Source organism: Geotrypetes seraphini, chromosome 2 (assembly GCF_902459505.1).
Source record: "Geotrypetes seraphini chromosome 2, aGeoSer1.1, whole genome shotgun sequence".
Classification (NCBI taxonomy): Eukaryota; Metazoa; Chordata; class Amphibia; order Gymnophiona; family Dermophiidae; genus Geotrypetes; species Geotrypetes seraphini.
The window spans coordinates 257,777,117-257,792,224 of NC_047085.1; the positions used below are offsets into that span (position 1 = coordinate 257,777,117).

Genomic DNA, 15,108 nt, shown 5'->3' on the forward strand with positions numbered 1-15,108 from the left:
TCCTCTCCACACGTCTTCCCTATCAGCACCCCCTCCCCACACAGGCTGTTCAGGGGTCATCTGGAGGGCCTTCGCACATGCATCAATGTTGATGTGATGATGTCACACATGCACATGATGTCATCGCGTTGACGCTGGCACACTTCTGGATGCTTTGATCCACGGCCACTATGTTTACTGTGCTACGGCTCGACAAAGTTTATGGGTCACAGTCCTAAGGGTTACCCTGCTAGTTACAGACTCAATCCAAAGTGTCTGTGTCTTCTTGCAGTCAGAGCTGTCCTAGGAGCACTGGGAACTTCTGCAGAACCAAAAGTCTCAGTCCAGATAAAAATACCCCAAAATAACAAAAATGATCTCAGAGCAGATCAGAAATCTACAGTGCAGCCTAGAGCTGGATGTGGAGCTGAAGAAAATTTAACCCCTTCTACACAAACCCGTAGGTAGGAATACATAACCTACTTGTCAAGACTCCTGTACCCTTTGCACCAGAAAGCACAGTTACTTACTGTAACAGGCGTTATCCAGGGACAGCAGGCAGATATTCTCAACATGTGGGTGACCACCCGACGCGGACAGCTTTTCAAGCAAACTTGATTGAATATTTCAAGTTTCCTGGTGCTGCACCACGCATGTGGGTGCCTTCCCACTCCACTAGAGGGCGCATCCCCTCCTCGTGGTCTTCAGTTCAGATAGCTAGCAAAGAAGCCAACCCGGAGAGGTGGGAGGGTTGTGAGAATATCTGCCTGCTGTCCCTGGATAACACCTGTTACGGTAAGTAACTGTGCTTTATCCCAGGACAAGCAGGTAGCATATTCTCAACATGTGGGTGACCTCCAAGCTAACCAAAAAAAGGGACGAAGGGAAGTTGGCAATTTAGGAAAACAGATTACGCAAAACCAACTTGCCAAACCGGCCGTCGCTCCTGGACAAAGTATCCAGACAGTAGTGAGAGGTGAAGGTATGAAACGAAGACCAAGTGGCAGCCTTGCAGATCTCCTCAATGGGCGTGGACCTGAGGAAAGCGACAGAAGCCGCCATCGCTCGGATTATGTCCCGTGACCCGACCATGCAGTGAGAGACCAGCCTAAGTGTAGCAAAAAGAAATACAAGCAGCCAACCAGTTGGACAAGGTGCGCTTGGAAACAGGACGTCCCAACCGATTAGGATCAAAAGACAAGAACAATTGAGGAACCTTCCGATGAGACTGAGTGCTTTAGAGATAGAATGCCAATGCCCTCTTACAGTCAAGAGTATGAAGCACCACCTCCCCAGGATGAGAGGAAAAAACACCGGAAGAACGATAGACTGATTAAGGTGAAAATCTGACACCACCTTAGGCAAGAACTTGGGATGAGTGCGCAGGACCACCTTGTCATGATGAAAAACAGTAAAGCAATGTTACTTACCGTAACAGTTGTTATCCAGGGACAGCAGGCAGCTATTCTCACTAGTGGGTGATGTCATCAGACAGAGCCCCGGTACGGACGTCTCACAAGCACGTGTTGCTTGTAGAAACTTAAAGTTTCTAGATGCCCGCACCGTGCATGCGCCGGTGCCTTCCTACCCGGAGATCCGGGCGTGTCTCCTCAGTTCAGGTAGCTAGCCTGAGAAGCCAACCCAGGGGAGGTGGGTGGGACGTGAGAATAGCTGCCTGCTGTCCCTGGATAACAACTGTTACGGTAAGTAACATTGCTTTATCCCAGGACAAGCAGGCAGGTATTCTCACTAGTGGGTGACCTCCAAGCTAACCTCAGTGGGATGGAGGGGGAGTTGGCGACTTAAGAGAATAAATTTTTCAATACTGTTTGGCCAAACTGTCCATCCCGTCTGGAGAGGGTATCCAGACAATAATGTGAGGTGAATGTGTGAACCGAGGACCAGGTGGCAGCCTTGCAAATTTCCTCGATTGGTGTTGATCTGAGGAATGCTACTGAGGCTGCCATTGCTCTGACCTTATGGGCTGTGACCTTACAAGGGAGTGATAATCCAGCCTGGGCATAGCAGAAAGAGATACAAGCCGCCATCCAGTTAGAGATGGTGCGCTTTGATACGGGTCTTCCCAACTTGTTAGGATCGAAGGAGACAAAAAGTTGAGGAGTGGTTCTGTGTGGCTTGGTGCGATCCAGGTAGAAAGCCAAGGCACGTTTACAGTCTAGAGTGTGAAGGGCCGATTCTCCGTGGTGAGAATGAGGCTTGGGGAAGAATACTGGAAGTACAATGGATTGGTTGAGATGAAATTCGGAGACCACCTTAGGCAGGAATTTCGGGTGAGTGCGGAGGACCACCTTGTCATGGTGGAATACTGTGAATGGTGGGTCCGCCATCAATGCCTGGAGTTCGCTGACTCTGCGAGCGGACGTAAGGGCTACAAGGAAAAGCACTTTCCAGGTGAGATACTTCAGAGGGGCCCTGTTGAGTGGTTCAAACGGGGGCTTCATGAGGTGGGAAAGGACTACATTGAGGTCCCAAACCACTGGGGGTGGTTTGAGAGGAGGGTTAACATGGAAGAGTCCTTTCATAAATCTGGCGACCACCGGATGGGCCGAGAGGGGTTTCCCTTGTAGAGGCTGGTGGAACGCCGCAATAGCGCTCAGGTGGACTCGTATGGATGTGGACTTGAGCCCAGATTGAGATAGGTGCAGGAGATAGTCCAGCACGGAGGATAAGGAAGCTCGCTGAGGTTCCTTTGACTTAGAAACGCACCATGAGGAGAATCTGGTCCATTTCTGGGAGTAGCATTGTCGAGTGGCGGGCTTCCTGGAAGCTTCCAAGACTTCCCTCACTTCTTGTGAGAATTGGTGAGGGGTTACGTTGAGAGGAACCAAGCTGTCAGGTGGAGAGACTGCAGGTTGGGATGAAGTAGTGATCCTTGATGTTGAGTAAGTAGTGAAGGAAACACTGGAAGTGGTACTGGTTCCCTGCTGCTGAGTTGGAGTAGGAGGGAGAACCAAGGTTGTCTGGGCCACCGAGGGGCTATTAGAATCATGGTGGCCCGTTCGAGTTTCAGCTTGACCAGAGTCTTCTGGATCAGCGGGAATGGTGGGAACGCATATAGAAATCGTTTCCCCCAGTTCAGTAGGAAAGCATCTGCCTCGAGGCGATGAGGAGTGTAGATCCTGGAGCAAAACTGAGGCAGTTTGGCGTTGTGGGGAGCCGCAAAGAGGTCTATCTGAGGCGTCCCCCATTGCGTGAAGATTTGGTGAAGGGGGTTGGAATGGAGAGTCCATTCGTGCGGTTGTAGCAGACGGCTTAGTTTGTCTGCTAGGACGTTGTTTTCCCCCTGGATGTATACTGCTCTGAGTAGGGCGTTGTGGCGCACCGCCCAGTCCCAGACTCGTAGAGCTTCCTGGCAAAGGAGGGACGAGCCCGTGCCCCCTTGCTTGTTGATGTAATACATGGCAGCCTGATTGTCTGTGCGAATGAGGATTACCATGTCGTGAAGTAGATGTTGGAAAGCTTGGAGCGCATTGAAGATGGCTCTGAGTTCCAATAGATTGATTTGGTGTAGTCTTTCCGCACTGGTCCAGAATCCTTGGGTGCGGAGACCCTCCAGGTGGGCCCCCCATGCGTAATTCGACGAATCGGTTGTGAGAACTTTCTGATGGGGGGGAGAGTGCATCAGCAAACCTCTGGATAGATTCGAAGAGGTCATCCACCAAAGTAGAGACTGCCGAAGAGCAGGAGTGACTACGATGCGTTTGGATAGTGGATCGGATGTCTGATTCCACTGTGATGCCAGGGTCCACTGGGGGATCCTGAGGTGGAGTCTGGCAAAGGGTGTCACGTGTACTGTGGAGGCCATATGGCCCAGGAGCACCATCAGTTGTCTCGCCGGTATGGTTTGGTGAGTGACCACCGACTGGCAGAGATGAAGAAGAGACTCCATGCGTTGCCGGGGCAGGAATGCTCGGAGTCGGGTGGTGTCCAGGACCGCTCCGATGAAGGGGAGGGACTGGGTGGGTTGTAGATGGGACTTGGAGAAGTTGATCTCGAAGCTCAAATTCTGGAGGAAGTAGGTTGTAGCCAAGGCCGCCGAAGTGACCTCTGGGGCTGACGGGGCCTTGATGAGCCAGTCGTCGAGGTATGGAAAGACCTGTAGACCCCTGTCCCTGAGTGCTGCGGCCACTACCACCAGGCACTTTGTGAAGACTCTGGGGGACGAAGATAGGCCGAATGGTAGCACTCGATACTGTAGGTGCAGATTTCCCACCCGAAATCTGAGGAACTTTCGGGAGGCCGGGTGAATGGGGATGTGAGTGTAGGCCTCCTTGAGATCCAGGGAGCATAACCAGTCGTTCTGCTCGAGGAGGGGGTATAGAGAAGCCAAAGTCAACATGCGAAACTTCTCTTTGACCAGGAACTTGTTGAGGGCCCGAAGGTCTAAAATGGGTCGCAGGTCGCCCGTTTTCTTCGGGACGAGGAAGTACCGGGAGTAAAACCCTCGGTTCAGTTGGTCTGACGGGACCGTCTCGACCGCCCTAAGCTGAAGTAAGTTTTGGACTTCCTGAAGAAGAAGGGCGGTCTGCGTCGAGCTTGAAGGATACTCTCTTGGAGGATGGTCCGGGGGGACCCGGTGGAATTGAAGAGAGTATCCTTCTCTTATGATGGAGAGGACCCATAGGTCCGTGGTTATGGCCTCCCATCTGTGGTAAAAAAGATGGAGGCGGCCCCCTATGGGAGAGGCCGAGGTTATGCTCCCGGGAGGGGCGTCAAAAGGGCTGGGGAGCCATAGGTACAGCGGGTGGCTGGACTTTTTGCTGAGACTTCTGGGGGGGTTGTCTCTTCGCAGGCTGTCTCGCCGCGGGCGTTTGTCTGGGCATGTAACGCCGCTGGTAAATCAGGGGTGGCCTGGAAGGTCGAGACTGTTGAGGTTTGGGTTTGGGCTGTAGGATGGATTGAAAGGATTTTTCATGATCCGACAGCTTCTTGGTAACAGTTTCGATAGACTCATCGAACAGGTCAGCTCCAGCACATGGTACGTTGGCGAGTCTGTCCTGTAGGTTGGGATCCATATCGATAGTACGGAGCCATGCCAGGCGACGCATAGCTACCGCGCTTGCGGCGGCGCGTGCCGAGAGTTCGAATGCATCGAAGGAGGATTGCATCAGCTGGAGTCGTAATTGGGAGAGGGAGGCTACCACTTCCTCGAACTCGAATCGAGCTTGGTTGTCTATGAACGGAGTGAACTTGCGGAGTACCGGCAAGAAGAACTCCAGATAGGAAGAGAAAAAGAAGTTGTAGTTCAGCACCCGTGACGCCATCATGGAGTTTTGGTAGAATTTTCTACCAAATTTGTCCATCGTTCTTCCCTCTCGGCCTGGCGGTACAGAAGCGTAGACCTGGGAGGGATGAGAGCGTTTAAGGGAGGACTCGACCAGTAGGGATTGGTGGGAGAGTTGGGGGCCCTCGAACCCTTTATGGTGCACGATGCGGTATCGAGCATCGAGTTTGCTGGGGATCGCCGGTATGGAATACGGCGTTTCGAAGCACTGCATGAAGGTCTGGTCCAGTAATTTATGCAAGGGGAGCCGAAGCGACTCCGTTGGAGGGTTAGGTAAGTGCATGGTGTCCAGATACTCTTTGGAGTATCTGGAGCCCGTGTCAAGGGTCACATCCAGATCATCCGCCATTTGTCGGAGGAATGATGAGAAGGACAATTGTTCCGCCAGCGTCGGCCTGTGGGACGGGCTGGAGGAGGATGAGGCCTCCAGGTCTGTGGACATCGGGGAGTGACAAGGAGAATCGGGTACCGGTGTCTCCTCGTACTCCGGGCCCCTCGGAGGGGACACCTCTGATGAGGAGTATCCCCTACGTTGCAGTTTTTTCTGCGGTGACACCTCCGAATGGCGTGAGGAGTGCCAGGATGAGTGTCTCGATCGGTGCCCGTCTCGGTGGCGGGACGGGGATCGGGATCGTCTGTGCATCGCATGGTCTCCCGAGGCCCCCAAGTGGATAGGGCTGGAAGCGGTGGATCGCAACTGGGTTTGCGATGCGGGTTCTTGCGATGCTACCCAAGTCTGGTAAGGAGTGCGGAAGAACTCTTCCTGACTATGCCCAGGGCTTCGAGTATCGAGCGGGGGTCTGGTCCCATGTTGGCGCGGAGGCGTAATGGGTTCTAATGGCGGCATATCGGTAAGCGAGGCTTGCCGCGTGGGCATCGCCGCCCTCCCCCGTTCGTCCTCGTCGGTTGTCGAAGTCGAACGGTGTGGGGGAGGGGGAGGGGGCGGACCGCCCCTTTGGATCGGTACCGGGAGGTCACCCTGTATGGCAGCGATGAGCCCGGGTCCGATGGTCTGCATGAGCTCAACGAATTGAGCTTCCAGCACGGACCGTAGCGAAGCCGATAGGGAGGGATCCGCACCGAAAGGGGGTCCTCCTGCACGGACATCGCGCTCCTTCGAGGTCGAGTGCTTCTGCTTAGTAGCTTTCGGCACTTTGATGACCATTGGTGGCACTGTGGAAGGAAGAGGTACCTGAACCGAGGAGACCGGGGCAGGCACCGACGTCGAGCTCGTGGATGGTGTCGGGGCGAGCGATGCCGGTTTCACCACACTCGATGCAGGGGTGGTCGATGCCGGTTTCGCCCGAACCGGGGAGGTATCAGATGAAGTGGAGGCTGTGGGATCCTTAGCTGCGTCCATCTTGAACATCGATTCCCACAATAGGCAACGCCGCTTGAATGAGCGTGCCGTAAGGGTAGAGCAAGGCCCGCACGATTTCGGGATGTGGTCAGGGCCCAAACACTGCAAACAGCGCCAGTGAGGGTCCGTGAGTGAAATCGCGCGTTGGCACTTGCTGCACTTCTTAAACCCGGTGATTGGCCGGGACATAGGCCGGAAAATCTCCGCCGCGAGGTCGAAGCCAGTGGGCCTGAGCCACGTGGCCGGCCCGTTCGACCCGCCGGAGGAAATAATCTTCTCTTTTTTTTTTTTTTTTTTGAAAAAGAAAAGAACTGTTAACTGTAATTAAAAGAAAACGAAAACGCGGACAAGGAAGGCAAATTTAACTGAATTCAGCTAGCGCATGAAGAAGTTGAACTTCTCAGCTCCGCGGAAAAGAAAGAACTGAGGAGACACGCCCGGATCTCCGGGTAGGAAGGCACCGGCGCATGCGCGGTGCGGGCATCTAGAAACTTTAAGTTTCTACAAGCAACACGTGCTTGTGAGACGTCCGTACCGGGGCTCTGTCTGATGACATCACCCACTAGTGAGAATACCTGCCTGCTTGTCCTGGGATAAAAGGTAGGTTCGTGATCAAAGCCTGAAGCTCACTGACCCTGCGAGCAGACGTGAGGGCAAGCAGGAAGATCACCTTCCAAGTAAGGAACTTCAGATGAGCTTTGTCCATGGGCTCAAAAGGAGGTTTCATCAATTGAGCGAGGACTACATTGAGATCCCAAACCACCGGGGGAGGCTTGAGAGGAGGATGGACATTCAAGAGACCCCGCATGAAACGAGAAACCAAGGGGTGGACAGACAGCGACTTCCCATCAAGCTGCCGATGGAAGGCGGCAATCGCACTAAGATGTACACGAACCGAATTAGTCTTGAGGCCAGACCGAGACAAATGAAGCAAATAATCCAAAACCGAAGATAAAGAAGCAGACAAAGGTTCCACCTGATTCGAAACACACCACGTGGCGAATCTAGTCCACTTCTGGGCATAACACTGCCTAGTAGAAGCTTTCCGAGAAGCTTCCAGAACATCCCTCACTGACTGGGACAACTCAAAGGAAGTAGTCAGGTGGAAAGGAACCAAGTTGTCAGATGTAGAGACTGCAGATTGGGATGCAACTGCGAACCCCAACTCTGAGACAGCAGAGAAGGAAACACAGGCAGAAGCAGAGGATCCCTGACACTGAGTTGAAGGAGGAGGGAAAACCAAGGCTGCCGAGGCCACCGAGGAGCGATCAGAATCATGGAGGCGCGGGCTGACTTGAGATGGACAAGCGTCCTCAGAATCAACGGGAAGGGAGGAAACGCATACAGGAACCTGCCCGTCCAATCCAAAAGGAATGCATCAGCCTCGAGACGGTCCGGGGAGAACACCCTGGAGCAGAAGAGAGGCAGCTTGTGATTGAGGGGGGAAGCGAATAGTTCGATCTGAGGAGTTCCCCACCGAAGAAACACCTGACGCAAAGTCTGGGAGTGAAGAGACCATTCATGCGGCTGCAGGAGGCGGCTCAACTTGTCCGCTAGGTAGTTCCGCTCGCCCTGGATGTAAAATGCATGAATAAAGACATTGTGGCGCAACGCCCAATTCCAAAGGCGCAGAGCCTCCCTGCAGAGGGACAGGGAACCTGTACCTCCCTGTTTGTTGACGTAATACATCGCCACCTGGTTGGCCAGGCGTATTAGGACTACCTAATAAGAACATAAGAACATAAGCAGTGCCTCCGCCGGGTCAGACCATAGGTCCATCCTGCCCAGCAGTCCGCTCCCGCGGCGGCCCAAACAGGTCACGACCTGTCCAAATCACCAGAAGGGGCCCCCATGCCACCTTGGTTTCCTATTGCGTCCTATCTTCCCATCAAAGTCCTAGCCCTCCGGTCTTGCACATGCACGACCTGGTCGGGTTTCTATACTTATTTTCTGGTTAGCTTTCTCAGTATCCCACGATCCCTTTATCCCTCAGGAATCCGTCCAGTCTCTGTTTGAATCCTTGTACCGTACTCTGCCCAATCACGTCCTCTGGTAGCGCATTCCAAGTGTCCACGACCCTTTGGGTGAAAAAAAACTTCCTTGCATTCGTTTTGAACCTATCTCCCTTCAGTTTCTCCGAATGCCCCCTCGTACCTGTTGTCCCCTTCAGCCTGAAGAATCTGTCCCTATCCACCCTCTCTATGCCCCTCATGATCTTGAAGGTCTCTATCATATCACCCCTGAGCCTCCTTTTTTCCAGAGAGAAGAGCCCCAGCCTATCCAACCTCTCGGCATATGGGCAGTGTTCCAGCCCTCTTACCAGTTTCGTTGCTCTCCTTTGGACTCTCTCGAGTACCGCCATGTCCTTCTTGAGGTACGGCGACCAATATTGAACGCAATATTCCAGATGCGGACGCACCATCGCTCGATACAGTGGCAAGATGACTTCCCTCGTCCTGGTTGTTATGCCCCTTTTTATGATGCCCAGCATCCTGTTGGCTTTTTTTGAGGCCGCTGCGCACTGTGCAGATGGCTTCAGTGATGCATCCACCAGCACTCCCAAGTCTCTCTCAAGACTGCTTTCTCCCAACAATGCCCCCCCCAATTTGTAGTTGAACAACGGGTTTTTTTTCCCTATATGCATGACCTTGCATTTTTCCACGTTAAAGCGCATTTGCCATTTGTTCGCCCGGTCTTCCAGCTTGTTTAGGTCCCTTTGCAGGTCCTCACACTCCTCCCTGGAGCTAACCCTGCCGCACAGTTTGGTATCGTCTGCAAATTTTATGACCTCGCACTTTGCCTCCTTTTCCAGATCATTGATAAATATGTTGAAGAGTAACGGCCCCAGCACCGATCCCTGCGGCACACCGCTCGTGACTCCCCGCCAGTCAGAATATTGGCCCTTCACTCCGACCCTCTGCAGTCTAATCTTGAAGTAAATGGCGAAAGGCCACCACCGCACTGTAAATGGCCCGAAGCTCCAACACATTGATGTGGCAACGCCGGTCCGCACTCGACCAAAGGCCCTGCGTACGCAGACCGTTGAGATGCGCCCCCCAAGCATACACCGAGGAGTCCGTTGTGAGGACACAGTGATGCGGAGGAGCAAGAAAGAGCAACCCTCTGGAAAGATTGGAAGAGTTGGTCCACCGACGAAACGAGCGTTTCAAGGAAGGGGTCACCACAATGTAATGAGAAGCGAGATCGCGATCCTGTCGCCACTGAGAGGCCAGAGTCCACTGAGGGACCCTTAGATGGAGGCGTGTGAACGGCGTGACATGCACGGTGGAGGCCATGTGACCCAAGAGGACCATCATCTGCCTGGCCGAAACCATAGCCCGCAGGGAAACCTGCTTGCTCAGCCGCACTAACGTGGCCTGCCGAGGAGGAGGCAGAAAGGACCGGAGGCGAACTGTGTCCAACACGGCCCCGATAAACTGGAGGGACTGAGAGGGGCATAGCTGGGACTTTGGGAAGTTTACCTCGAACCCCAGACTCTGAAGGAATGTAATAGTCTGTCGGGTCGCTGAGATAACCCCCTCCCTCGACGAGGCTTTGATCAGACAGTCATCGAGGTAGGGGAAGACCTGAAGGCTCCGGGACCGTGGGGAGGAAGAGAGCCCGAACGGGAGGACCCTGTATTGGAGATGCAGATCTCTCACCTGAAAACAAAGGAATGGGCAACAAGATGGATGCACCGGAACATGAGTGTAAGCTTCCTTCAGATCGAGGGAGCACAACCAATCCCCCTCGTCGAGCAAGGGATACAGAACGGGAAGGGAGAGCATCCGGAACTTCTCCCGAACTAGAAACTTGTTGAGCCTCCGGAGGTCCAGAATGGGCCGGAGGTCCCCGGTTTTTTTGGGGACCAGGAAGTATCTGGAGTAAAACCCCCGGCCCCTCTGGGAGGGGGGAACCACCTCCACCGCACGAAGGCGAAGAAGCACCCGGGCATCCTGAAGGAGTAAGGGGAGCTGCGTCCGATCGGAAAAAGACACGCCGGGAGGACTGTCCGGCGGCATCTCCCGAAAGTTCAAAGAATACCCCTCCCGGACCACGGTCAGGACCGAAGCATTCGAGGTAATCCGAGCCCAGAATGGGTAAAAGGCTCGGAGACGACCTCCGATGGGAATGGGGGCAGAAACCATCGCGGAGGGGGCCAGCCCCCATCCGCTCAGCCCGTCAAAAAGATGGCGCCGGCTTAGACACCGCCGGGGTCTGAGGCTTTGGAGGAGCCCGCTGCTGCTGCCGGCAAGGAAGTGGGCACGAGAAAGCAGGAGTAGACTTCTGCGGGTACCTCCGGGGCGGCAGCCGATAGGCCTTAGAAGGAGTGGACTTCAGCTTAGGCCGCACCAAAGCAGCGAAGGAACGCTCATGCTCCGAAAGGCGCTTAGTGGCCGCCTCGATCGAGTCATCGAAGAGCTCATTCCCCAAACAGGGCAGATTGGCAAAGCGGTCCTGCAGGTTGGGGTCCATGTCCACGATGCGGAGCCACGCCAACCGGCGCATGGCAACTGCAAAGGCGGAAACCGGGAAGGAAAGCTCAAAAGCATCTTAAGCTGCATGGAAGAGGTGCAAGCGAAGCTGAGAAAGAGTGTCCACCAGTTGCCCAAACTCCGCCTGGCTGGAGGCGGGCAAGTCACCTTGAAAGGCGGGCAGGGATTTTACCAAGACCTTCAGGTACGATGTAAAGGTAAAATTATAGTTCAAGACCCGGTTGGCCATCATAGAATTTTGGTAGAGACGCCTGCCAAATTTGTCCATGGTCCTCCCCTCCCATCCCAGCGGGACAGCCGCGGAGACCCTGGAGGGATGGGACTTCTTAAGCGAAGACTCCACCAGCAGAGACTGGTGGGACAGTTGAGCCTTTTCAAATCCCGGGCAAGGGACAGTCCGGTACTTAAGATTCCATTTTGGATGGAATAGCCGGAACCGCATAGGGGGTTTCCAAGTTCCGGAAGAACATTTGGCGCAAGACCGGGTTCAATGGGAGCCGGAGAGACTCCCGCGGGGGACACGGCAGGTCCATCTCCGCCAGAAACTCCTTGGTATACTTGGAGTTGGCCTGGAGATCAAGATCCAGCGCCCTCCCCATATCCTGCACGAACCTCGTGAAGGAGGTGGGACGACCCTCAGACAGGCCCCCGGGGGGATAGAACGAGACCGAGGCGCCGCTGAGAAGGAGGGAGAAGCCTCCCGAGAATAATGAGGTGGCCGGTTAGTATCCCTGTGGCCCGAACCCCAGGACGCCCTACTGAAGGAACGCGGCGGGGTTGAGGACAGGCGGCGCTTCGAGGACCCCCAAGGCGAAGACCCCGGGGTCCGAGGGACCACGGCCCGCTGATGCCGAGGAGACAAACCCCGGGAAAAAGCGGGAGAATCCCTCGAGGTCGGCGCCTCCCGGACCGGAGCCCCGGACCAGGAAGGCGACTTGAACAGCTGGGGGTTGGAGAGGGACAACTCCGAAATCCGGAGAGCCCCCTTAGCGCAAACCCCCGGGGACCGACTCCGCCTCAGGGAAGAGTCCCGGGGGCGCTTCGCCGAACGAGGCCGGTGGAAAGGCACCCCCACCATGAACAGCCAGAGACTCCGAGGTTGGCTTCCTCGCCAGCACTAACCCTGAAGAGGAAGAAAGAGGGGACTTACCCGGAGCCGAGGTCTTCAAGGCCAGGGTCGAGCCCTTCGAGGTTGAGGTCTTACTCGGGGCCGAGGTCTTCAAGGCAAGACCGGAGCCGAAGCCAGGGCCGGATCCACAGCAAAAAGTTCAGCCATACGGGCCCGATGACGTCGCAGGGCATGATTCTGAAAAGTAGCACACCGGGGGCAAGCGTCGGTCGGATGATCACCCCCAGGCACAAGATACACCACCGATGCGGGTTGGTGATTGACAACAGCCGACCGCACTGGGTGCACTTTCCCTCTATGTCCCGGTAAGAGGCCGGGACATAGAGGGAAAAAAACGGTCGCGGCCGAGCGAGGCCATGCGGCCACGGCAAACTGGGAGCCCCCGGATGCCGAAGTCACGGAAGTCAAACTTTTTTTTTTTCCCGACAAAACCCGAAAGCAAAAAGGCGCACAGCGACTCCGAGACAAAAACAAAGAAGCCGCGGTGCTAGAAAGGCACTTTAACACGGAGAGAAAAACGACAGGGCTTTCTGACTCCGCGGAAAACTAAGAACTGAAGACCACGAGGAGGGGATACGCCCTCTAGTGGAGCGGGAAGGCACACACATGCGTGGTGCAGCACCAGCAAACTTGAAATCTTCAATCAAGTTTGCTTGAAAAACTGTCCGCGTCGGGGCTCTGTGGATGACGTCACCCACATGTTGAGAATATGCTGCCTGCTTGTCCTGGGATAATTTTATTTAAAGAGCTGGAAGCTAGCTTAGGAACAAATGGGGATACACAGCAAAAACTCATGTAATATTTTGAAAATATTCCAGAAAATGGGAGAGACGAGAACCTCTTCCTACTCAAAGAAATTGGGCACTAAGGCAGGACTGCAAGGCTTGGAAAGGAGAAAAAAGGCACTGGGAAAGTAGCAGCATGCAGGGGGGCACAGAGGTGTGAGATTTCAGCAGAGGGAAAGGGGTAGAAAGAATAGAAAAAATGGGAAGGGCTAATTGCATGAACAAGGGCTGCTCTCTGATTGGTAATAAGGAAAAAATGGAAGTTGATATGGAAAATTCAAAAAAATAAAAAGATCATGGCAGCCATAAGGAGAGACACAAGGAGGTAACATCAAACAGCTTTGCACAATCTTCTCACCTGCAGCTGGATGGCTCCATCCTTCTTGAGTTCCTCCCTTAGTGCTGCCTCCCTGCGGTTCACAAGCCCTTCTAGGAGAGAAAGGGTCTCCTCACGATGCACCCTCGTTCCTGTGCTACTTTCATCCTGTCCTCGCACCAGCTCCTCTAGACGGACCCTCTCCTCCCCTCGCCAGGAGCTCAGATCTGCCGCCAGGGCCTGGAAGCGGCTCTCCAGGGATTCCAGTCGTGGCAACAGACGCCTCTCGACCTGCACATTTGAGAAAGAGAAACATGGAGACATGTGAATACAGCAGTGTAGCAACTGGTTGGATGTCTATATTGTCACAGATAGATGAAGAGCCAGTAATCAGCAAGGCTTGCTCTCCCATGAGACACCAACTTTACTCTCCTGTGTCGGTGATACTGTGAAGCACTAGGAAGGGGATGGGACAGTATGCACACCCAGCCATGAGAGCAAGTAAGGGCTGGAATTAAGGAAAGAGACATACACTTCTCCCTCTGAATCCGCGGTTTCAGTATCCGCGGATTCGGTTATTCGCGATATTTTTACAAAAAAACTATTTTCATTTTTTGGCTATTTTTAAGCCGTCCAAGCCTCCCTGGAACCTTACCTGGTGGTCTAGCGGTGAAGCAGGGCAGAAGCGATCTTCTTATGCTCCTGCCCTGTGCAGAACCATCATCAGAATGGCTGCCGTGAGTTCCCGTTGTAGTCTCAAGACTACAACAGGAACTCAAGCAGCCATTCTGATGACAGCTCTGCACGGGGCAGGAGCATAGGAAGATCGCTCCTGCACTGCTTCACCGCTAGACCACCAGGTAAGGTTCTGGGGACGCAGGAGGGAGGTGGGAGTGGGTCAGAACCGGCCAAGAAGTTATTTGCGGTTTTTCACACTTTGTGGTCCAGCTCTGCACCTAACCCCCGCGAATACCGAGGGAGAAGTGTATATCACTTTTCTAGTTAGCATTTTAGTCTGTTTTGTATTAGAGGGAAGAGGCGAGGGCTTTGTGGGAGGGTTTGGGTGAGTTGTTGGGAATGTGATGCTGCTTATGTTTGGTTTGTATTGTGAAAAAATTTAAATATAAAAAGATTTTGCTAAAAAAAAAAAAGAGAGACATATCACAAAGTACATGAGCAGCACTCCATTCCCAGACAAACCTTGCCTACTCCTCACAGCTGGCTCTACCGCAAGGTTTTCTGCATGGGCCCCCAAGATTGAACCTGAGACAACTGAGGGTTAAGTGACTTTCCCAAAGCCACAAGAAGCATCAGTAGGATTGGAACTCTAACATCAGCTTGCTGCTCTAACCACTGCACTAATCCTTCGCTTCCACAAAGCTTCCTTACCAGCAGCGCTGTATTCATGGCTTCCTCGCCTTCCATCCGCCAGCTGGCACTTGCTGGAGGCACTTTTGCTCCAGAGAAGATCACGGAAGGTGATGAGTGAAGCAGCCTGAGTGCAAGGGGGTAGAGATACCAAATTCCTGCCAACAGAAAAGAAAGGTTAAAACCATATGACACTTCAACCTCTAACTAATCTTGATAATCCATGCAGGTATTAGTGAAAGCCAGACCCCCCCAAAAAAAAAGTGCCAACGAGAGCATGGAGAAGACAAGAGGGGGCATACACTGTTTTCAAGAATTATTCAACAGGTACAAAATAAGAGGAGAGAAGACAGCAGATGCAGAACTTTCC

At 53.7% G+C, this 15,108-nt stretch overlaps 1 protein-coding gene across 1 annotated transcript in view; it reads right to left on the bottom strand.

Moving 5' to 3' along the window:
- The window catches only part of SUN2 (Sad1 and UNC84 domain containing 2), a 155,411-nt gene that overhangs the window by 79,928 nt on the left and 60,375 nt on the right, over positions 1-15,108 (bottom strand). The window contains exons 8-9 of the mRNA XM_033929464.1: positions 14,760-14,896; positions 13,413-13,661 (exon numbers count right to left, since the gene is read on the bottom strand). Coding sequence (XP_033785355.1) covers positions 13,413-13,661; positions 14,760-14,896 — 386 coding nt within the window. The remainder of the gene's footprint in view (positions 1-13,412; positions 13,662-14,759; positions 14,897-15,108) is intronic.